Genomic DNA, 9,862 nt, shown 5'->3' with positions numbered 1-9,862 from the left:
TGCTTATTCGCGGATCTTTGTTAATTAAAATCTCAGTAACTATTGCGAATCTAGCAAAATGGTATAGGACTTTTCACCTCAGTTTTATTCCTTCTATCTGCCTACGAGAGATGTTAAACCAATTCTGGGACACCCTGTATATATATATATATATATGTATATGTATATATATACATATACGTGTGTAAGAAAAGTGTAATAAATTTTTTCAGTACATCATATCGAGCGTAGTACATACTTTTCGACAGCGTTCTGATAATTTCGTAGGCACATTTTTGACTTAACATTAAAAATACACATTTTTAGATATATATATATATATGTACTAAAAAAAAAATCAGTTTCAAAATTCTCGCTTCTAAATACAATTTTTTTTCTCTTAATAATGCAGTACAGATGCGTGCAAGTAACGATCTCTTACGTAATGCATGTATATCATATGCACTTATTCTTCATTTTACGTTCGAGACTCGTAGTCGAAATGCAACTTGTGTCGGTGAGATAAAACTTTCCCACATGCGCAAAACAAAAAAAAAAAGATTTCTAAAACCAAAAAACAGAAAAAAAAACAGCGACAAAATTGCATTTCGACTACACGGTATTCTTTTCATTATTTCATACAAGTAGTTAAAAGATTATATTCTCCTGCTATATAAGATGGCCTATTGAACACTTGGGTAGTTTGGAGCGTTTGCGAGCGTCTTACAAGCCGCTCTTTGCTTATTAATATTTATATATCTATTTGTCTTATTTTTTTTTTTTGTCTGCGAGTAAGAACTCAATGCGCGGTGCGCAATATGTATAATGCAATACATATACATATGCGTGCACTCGACAATAAATTACGCACTAACGTCTGCAACTTAAAAAAAAAAGCAAGTACGAATTACTTACGAAGTTTAAATATGGAAAAGTCGTGCTTCGCAGTAACATTGTTACCATGGTAACTTGGTGTGTGTATTTCGTTCTGACTTAGCAATGATTCAAACTGTGTGTGTGTATATATATGTACACATATGTGTGTGTAACAAAAATACCTCTCACACAAAATATATCGAACTGTGTATAACGATATTTCCACAATGAACACGCGTCGACCGCTCCGCGTCCCTTCGACAGTTTTTTTATTTTTTTATTTTATTTTATTTTTTTTTTTTATTCCGACGTTGTAAAACTGTATATGTACCAAATGTCAGTTCAAAAAATGTAATTGTCTCAAAATTAAGCTTATTTATTTGTTTCGCCTCAGTACAAAATGCTAGACAATCATCGTTCCTCGACGAATATTTAACATCAATTACTTTGCAATGAGAACAACCTCTCGTGTTTTTCTTTTTTTTTTTCAACTCTTGAAACTAAAAAAAAAAGAGGCACATTTAAGAGATTATTGTACATAATATTTTTCAAAAAAATCTATATGTGTGCACTCGCTATTATTTCAGCAAATTGTCGAAATTATTTGAAGACACTTTTTGAAATATCGATTTTTCGTATTATGCTGGTGGTTTTTTTTTCAGGGACATTATCGGAGAATAATATTTGTTTCCAAATGATCTTCGAAGTTTGCCGATAATAGTCAGAGAGTGCGGAAGCTCTCTATACATACATATGTATGTATGTACATATGTATACGTGTGTATGCGTACGTACGTGTATATGTACGTACGTGAAGTCTCCGTTTGTATAAATTATTTTTCGCGCGCGCGCGCGCGCTGTAATCGAGTTACAGAGAGCGCGACAACAGTCCTTCTCATTCCAAGAGAATTGATATGTGCAATCATTTCAACAAAATGTTTCTTTTCGTGGCGATAGATAGAAAATAAACTATGTTGCAATCAAACTTGCAATGTGTAGGAACTTTCATTATTTATAAATGCGACTTCACACTGTAGCTCCATAATAGCTGTGACGTGTGTTATACAATTCGTTTCTAGAGTTTATTATTTTAGTTTTAGGCCAACTCTTCTATTTCATTACATTATTGCCATGGAAACGTTATTACTGCTGAAAATACATACAATCGTTCGTAGACAGATACCAAGGTATACACGGAACGAAATTTCAGCGGCGAAGCGGCTGTGGTAGCATCTTTTTCTTCCGATGCTCTCTTCATTGTAGAGAGAGCGAATGGCATTGGCAAGTTGTTCTCTTTTTGTAATCAGATAAAAAATAAATCCATTACAAACGCACGCTGCATATAAATTTTTTTCTACGTAAAATATGATTAAGTTATTTAGTTTTTTTTTTTTTTGTTTTTTTTTTTTTTTGAATGATTAAATACGTGTGGCGTCTCACAAATCGATCAAATTATCATGTTTTACTTTTGAATTGCGCAAATTCAGTTTAATTACGCCACAACACGTAAATAACATGAGCAACAAGAAAAAAAAGTAATACGAGATATGTTGAGAACATAAGTTTCTAATTGTGTGGTGAAAAACTTATGTTCACAACGGTTTGGCTATAAGTAACCCAAAGCAAAATTTTCATTAAAATTTCATGTCTCACAAAGAGAATTGAAACAATCATTATATCTACTTATCACATTACTACTTAAAATGATATAAATATAAATGTAAATGACTCTCAAAAGTTAATTGTCAGCCAAGCGACTCTCACCCTATAATCTGACAATAAAACGATGTATACTTTCTGGCAGATTATTCTTAAATCTATCAGAATTGCAATTATGCCACCAGGCGCTACCAGATAACTGCTGTGTCGCCGTTAAACGATACAATATTGATAGTTTTATACAATACATATATACACACACATACGTGCGCACCCACGCATACACACACATACACACATACGTAATGTGTGTATATATATATATATATCATATAAATGTAGACTATATAAAAAAAGAGATTAGCTAAATGTGTAACTGCTGAATATCCAGTAAAGTAATAATGGATCTCCCGCCCCTTCCCCCCCACATTTTCTATTTAATAATTCTAAAATATAAAACCCGTCCCTGAGGATCATGAATATTCAGCAGTTAAGCAAAATCATTTACTAGTTCAACAGTAATGGTTAGCCTAATTCAATCATTTCTGTATCTTCCATGTTGCTGTGGTCAACTCCATTGTGTGGCCTATAAAAAAAAAAAAAAACCAAATTGTTGTCTATGCTACTTTCAATTCGAACATTTTGTAAGAAAAAAATTTCGTAGAAAATTTCGCATGAAAAATGTGATTGAAGAAGAAGAAGAAGCACAAGAACTCAATTTCGATACATTAACCTGTGACTTTGTATTGTGTGAAGATAGAAGCCACGCATCGCCTTACGAGGACTTCTAGCTTTTATGACTCGTGGCTGCGACATGGTGGTCAGATAACATTGTTGTTGCGAGAACATATCTTCTTCTAATATACTTGGTGCTACGTATGTGAATCCCTAGAAAGAAACGCAAAGAAATGATATTTAAAATATTAATCATTTGTAGCACAATATGCATGTTTTTTTTTTTTTTTTTAGAATATTTCTTTAGCGTAAATGTATATTTAAATATGTATTCAATATGAAAACCACAGGGGAAGAACTTGATAAGTCACATTTTCGTAATTTTAGAGAAAAACGATTTTAAAGTTTAAAACGTATATGTATTTCTGTTACACGTTTTATAAAAATGTTTATATCTCAGAATCTATCAAAAATTTCCTTTTCTCGTTTTGGATATTTAAAATATTCCATTTTAACTACCAAATAACATCAAAAATCAGAAAATCGAAAAAATTTGACTTATCAAGTTCTTCCTCTGTGGTCTTCATATGTATTAAATTTAAATTAAATTTAATCATTCATCAAAAGAAGAAAACTTACTTGGAACACTCCGTCGACTGATTCGCTCAATGTGCAATCCACTGGAGAATCTATTGGCGCTGAGGAAGTAAACTTTTTATCAAATTGCGAGACGTCGTCCTCGCTAGATAGTTTTGGTTTGAACGGCGGTTCCAATTTTCTCGAGAGAACGTCGTTCCAATTGATGTGCTTGAAAAATCGGTGAGCTTTTACTTGTTCTCCATCTGACGAGCTAGATCCTAGTCTTTGTGCAACTTGTCTCTGAAAACAGAAAAAAATTATTACATTCCACAAAAATATCAAAATTATTTTGAAAACATAAACTCTTTGATGAGTTTAGTGACATATTAACCTTGAGTAGTTTCCGAACAAGGTCTCTAGCGTCAGGTGTGAGATATAGAGGAAGATTCAGTTTTCCACGCAGGATCTTGTCAATAGTTCTTTTTCTATTGTCTGAGGTAAATGGCGGCTGAAAAAATCGGGTAGTATAAAATTGCAACATGCAATTATATGCAAGTTTACTTCAAGTTTATGTGCAGTGACAATACATACAGATCCTGTAAGCATGTCATATAATAAACTTCCCATACTCCACCAATCCACTGCTTTTCCATGGCCGCTTCTCGTTAAGATTTCAGGCGCCCTTCAAATAACACAAATAATTGATGTAATCATAAATTAATTCGAATAGTTCGTAAACTTTTCACAAATTCTCAAATTTGTTCTTAATTCCATGTCCCTTACATATATTCGATAGTCCCGCAGAATGTATGTGTAACAGCACCCTCTTGTATATGCTCCTTACATAATCCAAAATCAGTTAGCTTAATATGTCCCTCTGCATCCAACAGAATATTTTCTGGTTTCAAGTCTCTAAAATAATTTAATAACATTTCGTGAATATCATTAAATTTAATATAAGTAAAATCTTACAAACACTTACAATACCTGTATATAATTCCTTGCAAATGAAGATGCTGCAAAGCTAATGTGATTTCACACAAGTAAAAGCTGCAAGACAAATTTAGAACATAATGCAAAACATTAAATATATGGGTTTGTAAAGTGAGATTTACGTAAAATCACTTTTTTGTTATTCACATACCGTGCGGTATCTTCCATAAAGATACCCTCATCATTCAAATGTCTAAACAGCTCGCCCCCACACATGTATTCCAGTATCAAATATAATTTATGACCAGTTTGAAAAGCGTATTTGAGATCTACGATAAAAGGATGCTGCCAGATGCAAAAAAAAAAAAAATATAAATTGGTACCTTGCATATAATATGCACAATAAAACATAAATATATATATATATATAAAGAGACTAACAGAGAATTAATTTAAAATTGATCTAATATAGTTTTTGCAAACAGGATGTGTAAAAATGTACATGATAAAAAAGTAAATCAGAATTTAATTTCTGTGATTGTGTGATTCAAACACATTTCAACGCATCCTGTGTACACTGAGACAACAACATTATCTTATTATTATATAACATATTATCTTATTATCTTATTTAAACCTGTATCATCTGTTATCTAAACTGATTTTCTTTTATAAACCAAGTATCTGTTATGTTACATTACTTACCTAAATTATTAACTTATCTTAATTATTATTATTTTAATTAATTTCATTCCAATCAAGTATATTTTTGTAGCAGATAAAAATATTACTGACCTTTACAGATTCCAGAATATTTCGTTCAGCTTTGGTGTGAGCTGTGTCTTTTTGATTTCTCACAATCGAAGCCTTGCGTAACACCTGTTTTAGATGAATGCAAAAGAATAATTTTCAGAATTACTAAATCATTCTCAAAAATCTCTGCAGTACAATTGCACCAGAAAATATCTGAGAATTGTTATCTAGTATTTTTCAAAAAGAAGAAAAAATGTTCCCATGACAATTCCAGTAAGTCGGATTAGTGTCAGATTAAAGTTAAAGGTTAGGTTAGGTTAATCAAAATAACCTAACCTGTCAATTTGCGAAAGGGTTTAATTAATAGACGCATGACTAATTACAAGCTCATTACTTTCATAAAACCGAGTGGGGGGAGTAACAAGTGGGTTTTCCCTTCAAAAATATATTTAAATCCCACTAATTTTTATTTTGCAAGAAGCACACGAGTTTTACACTCTGATAAAAGGAAAGTTGCATTGCAAGTTATTAAAACACCATTTGTAAACTTCGAGAATGCTAATGAGCAGTCATTTTTTTTCTCGGGAGCGGATACTCCGTACGTTGTTCGCTCTCGCGACGAATAAAGTCCAGAGCAAATTGCAGCGTACTAAATGCGCTTGGGGAACAAATAATACATACCTTCATAGCAAAAAAGGTCCCGCTGTCACTGCCCGTTATCTTGCGCACCTGGAAAACCTTGCCGTAACCGCCTTTCCCGATAACGTTGCATAACTCGAAATCCTGTGGCCCGACCCGCTCGCGTTCGCGATTCACATTATGTTCGGATATGGTCACCGTCTCCACAGATTCGGAGCTGCTGGACAAGCTACAAAAAACGGGAAGAAAATTCTGTCATTGTCGTCGCTTGCACGACCATACGCGAGAGAAGCTTATATCGTGCTATCACGTGCGACGCACGCAAGCAGGAAATGCACGCGTGTCTTTTTTACTCACGTTACTACATCATTCACGTTCGGATCGGCGTCGCATTCGTCCTGAAAGAGAAACAGATTGCGATACGTTAATAAGAGAGTGTTCACGTGAACTTGTGCAACCGCGTGCAACGTACGGTGCCCACGTACGGACAGACAAGCCCCCGTAATCGTCGCGTGTTGTTTATACAGGAGAGGAATGAAAGGAGCAAGGATTTACCGTGCCGATTTCGATGGCATCGTCGTCGTCGGACTCGTCTCGGTGGAGCAAACCTGCGTCCTGCAGCTCGATGTCGAAGATCGCCGACATCGTTGCTTCCGTCGTTGTCGTCGTTGTCTCGCGTGCGAAACACTTGTCCAAGGTGTTGGTCACGGGCGTCGGTGACGGTCGGCGGATAGAAAGAGAGAGAGAGAGAGAGAGAGAGAGAGAGAAAGAGAGAGAGAAAAAACGTCGGGATGTACGCGACGTCTCACACGACACGCGTTGTTCTCGGCGCGATGCGATTCCCGACCCCTCGCGAGGCAGTGAAATGCGACAAAGCCGTGCGGCAACCAGCGGCGACACACACTCCGACCCCGGCGCTGTTATGTTCTCTGATGGGTTTTCCTTGCGTTACTTCATACGAAAGCACTGGGATTCGTAGAACGGCCTTGTCGGTGACAAAGTGGGGAAATACCGCATGCACGCCAATCGCGTGTCGCATACGTCACGCTACTCCCACGCCAAGATTCCGTCCGCACGTGGCGCGGGAAACTTTGAACCGCCTGAATAGCCGAGTCCGTTCACGTTTAGAATAGGTCGAGGGCCGGTTTCTCACCGTTTCCTATTAAGCTAAGTCGGCCGATTAAGTGCGTGAATCGGTCGCGTGACTGGTCAATTCTGATTAAATCTGCTAAATGACTAATTCAATTAATCAATTCGTCAATGAAATGATTAGCTGATTAAGTTAATCAAAGTAGCCGAGAGACCGGTTCCAATTAATTTCTTCAGTTGCAAAATGTATAATCCGTTAAAAAAATGTAGTGGAGATGTACAATAGGTTGATATTTTTTGTAAAAACAATTAATTTCAAAGTTATTTAGTTATTTAGAGTTAGTTTACTTCAATTAAACAAGTTTTTGCTTAAGTTTTAATATTATTATTAGAACAACCTTTATACATGTATATATGGTGTATGCATACGTATATATACATATACATATATAACACGTTCTGTATGTTACAGATATACATTTAAGGACGCAACTACTAACACGTCACAATGTTTGACGTCATATTTCCTAGACTGACGTAAATCGAAACGCGACAATGACGACACACTTGCTTGCTACACGTGAAAGTCGGTAAATTTGTGATTTAATATTGCGAGTGTTAAAGTTGCGTTTTATAATTATGGGAAGGGACTTTACGTAAACAGCGTGAAAAGCGATAGAAATTTGTAATTCTATCTACTGATTAGATTATGTGATTAAATTCAATTGCTAATTTTTTCACATTGAACATTTGTAATAAGCAATAATCGGTTGTTGACTTTTGCGTGAAAAAAAAAAAAAGATAAATTTACCGATAGCATCAGAATTCCACAGTTATCGGATTGTTTCCATGACATTTCGAGGTACAGACACGATTATGTCGGATCCGATAACATTCCATTAATCGAATCGGAGAAGATAAGTGTATCATTCACGATAGGGGGGCGTGATATAGATTTCCGAATGTTTATCGGCCGCCGTTGAGTGAAATTTTGAATTGAAACTGCAATATCTTCTCGCGCAACAAACAATAAAGCAGTGGATAAAAATTATTCGAGAGAGAATCTTTCGCGAGAAGTTGGTGAGATTTAGCGAAAATGGTTCAGCGTCATCACGTGCAAGGATATGAGAATTTTCTAGAATATGTGAAGGATCTCAAGTCTGCGGGTCAGACTTACATACTCTACACCGGCACAAAATTGTCTGATTCTGGTAAAAGTTGGTGTCCCGATTGCGTAGTAGGTGAGTAAATAAGGTCTTTTAATTTTCTCAATCGCGTGTTTACAATTCTAATTCTAACCTATATCCGTCTTAGTTTCGAACACCAACCACTTGTGTGTGCTACTTGTGCAACTTTTAAATTCAATTTTTTCGGCGCACAATTACTACGCGTTTTGCAAGTCGGAGGCGTTCTTTTATCTCGGAAATTTTTGTATTCGATCAATGCGATTGATTAGCTTTATTTGCGTTTGAATTTACATCTTCGACAATCTCAGACTTGAGAAATACACATGCAGCTATATAAAAACAATCTAACGATCTGACTGATGTTTACTACATCCTATTATTTTATTTGTATAGAATTGCTACATTTTGTCTTTTTGTTACAGCTGAACCATTTATTGAAAAAGGTTTTGAAACAGCACCTGATGGAACACAGCTAATAGTGGCAGAAGTTGGAGACAGACCATTGTAAGTAAATTAATGCATTATTCTTTTGTAATTATCATTTTATAAGAATTATCATAAATATTCCTATGAATAAGTTAGTTATCTATAGTAGTTCAGGAAAAAATCACTAACTTGGAGCACACCTTTGTATACTGTTGTTCTATTTAGCTGGAAAGATCCCAACTGTCCGTTCAGATCAAATCCCATTACCAAATTAAAAGTTCTACCAACTCTGGCTCGATGGGGTACTCAGAAACGTTTAGAAGGTGATCAGTTATTAAAACCTGAACTTATCGATATGTTACTGACAGATGAAGATGACTGAAAAATATAGTCAATAAAAGAAGTTGGATCAAAGAATCTCTCAGATATTTTAATGATTGTTTGTAAGTCGTATGATGTGTGAAAGAGGACTAGAGAAATATAATAAATTTATAAGCAAGTTTTTAAAAATATTGCAAATTGATATTAGATTATTCAGATGATATGATAAAATCATCAAGAAGAGTAACGAACAGGTAAAAATAAATCCTTTTCGATCTTATTACATTATTTTGATTTATATTCAAGAGACCTTCTTTAAGTATCTATGGTTCATATATATTATAGTTTATATATAGTTGTAATTAATATATATAAACGTATACAAACGTTACATAAACATGTTATTACATATTATATAAACATATAACTACTTTTCAGTTTATTTAACCCTTAAACCCCACCAAAGGTCCATGGAAAGGTCCAGCATATCTTTGAGCGTACTTTTAAATAAGTAAAACTCCAAAGCGAGACTTGCCGCACTATCTGCTATAATAAAAAATTCAGATTCGAAAAAGATTCTTTCTTCAGCATCCTTTGGAGAATATCTATGATTTTTTTCAAGATGAAAAAATAAATAGAGTAATTTCTAAAATCTTTTAAAGAGGCTGAAGTCCAGTGGACCCCCAGTGAGGTTTATGTTAGATTACGGGAATGAAGTGTGGGATTTAAGGGTTTAATCTAATACA

The 9,862-nt window shown here is 34.7% G+C and overlaps 2 protein-coding genes across 2 annotated transcripts; one reads left to right on the top strand and one right to left on the bottom strand.

Moving 5' to 3' along the window:
* Positions 1-745: 745 nt before the first annotated feature.
* Positions 746-7,468, bottom strand: LOC109854051 (ribosomal protein S6 kinase beta-1-like). The gene is made up of 12 exons (XM_020426751.1): positions 6,649-7,468; positions 6,451-6,491; positions 6,136-6,322; positions 5,497-5,580; positions 4,913-5,046; positions 4,756-4,818; positions 4,552-4,680; positions 4,360-4,450; positions 4,160-4,276; positions 3,829-4,068; positions 3,248-3,402; positions 746-3,100 (listed from the first exon to the last, which is right to left on the bottom strand). Exons 1-12 carry the CDS (start codon positions 6,736-6,738, stop codon positions 3,040-3,042), a joined length of 1,392 nt encoding a protein of 463 aa, XP_020282340.1. The 5' UTR covers positions 6,739-7,468; the 3' UTR covers positions 746-3,039.
* A 219-nt stretch (positions 7,469-7,687) lies between these two features.
* LOC109854053 (thioredoxin domain-containing protein 17-like) lies at positions 7,688-9,396 on the top strand. The gene is made up of 3 exons (XM_020426757.1): positions 7,688-8,423; positions 8,792-8,873; positions 9,021-9,396. The coding sequence occupies exons 1-3, from the start codon at positions 8,279-8,281 to the stop codon at positions 9,175-9,177; spliced, it is 384 nt and encodes a 127-aa protein (XP_020282346.1). The 5' UTR covers positions 7,688-8,278; the 3' UTR covers positions 9,178-9,396.
* The last annotated feature ends 466 nt before the right edge of the window (positions 9,397-9,862 follow it).

Source organism: Pseudomyrmex gracilis, unplaced genomic scaffold (assembly GCF_002006095.1).
Source record: "Pseudomyrmex gracilis isolate BER0280 unplaced genomic scaffold, ASM200609v1 scaffold_58, whole genome shotgun sequence".
In the NCBI taxonomy this organism is placed as follows: domain Eukaryota; kingdom Metazoa; phylum Arthropoda; class Insecta; order Hymenoptera; family Formicidae; genus Pseudomyrmex; species Pseudomyrmex gracilis.
The sequence above is the reverse complement of the archived record's forward strand: the minus strand, read 5'-3'. Positions and strand labels throughout refer to the sequence as shown.

Coding starts and splice junctions, on each gene's coding strand:
- LOC109854051 (XM_020426751.1), bottom strand. CDS start 6,738: ATGTCGGCGATCTTCGACATCGAGCTGCAGGACGCAGGTTTGCTCCAC. Junction 6,492..6,648: donor ATGCCATCGAAATCGGCACG/GTAAATCCTTGC, acceptor TTTCTCTTTCAG/GACGAATGCGACGCCGATCC. Junction 3,403..3,828: donor CAGTCGACGGAGTGTTCCAA/GTAAGTTTTCTT, acceptor GTTTCTTTCTAG/GGATTCACATACGTAGCACC.
- LOC109854053 (XM_020426757.1), top strand. CDS start 8,279: ATGGTTCAGCGTCATCACGTGCAAGGATATGAGAATTTTCTAGAATAT. Junction 8,424..8,791: donor GTGTCCCGATTGCGTAGTAG/GTGAGTAAATAA, acceptor TTTTTGTTACAG/CTGAACCATTTATTGAAAAA. Junction 8,874..9,020: donor GAAGTTGGAGACAGACCATT/GTAAGTAAATTA, acceptor TGTTCTATTTAG/CTGGAAAGATCCCAACTGTC.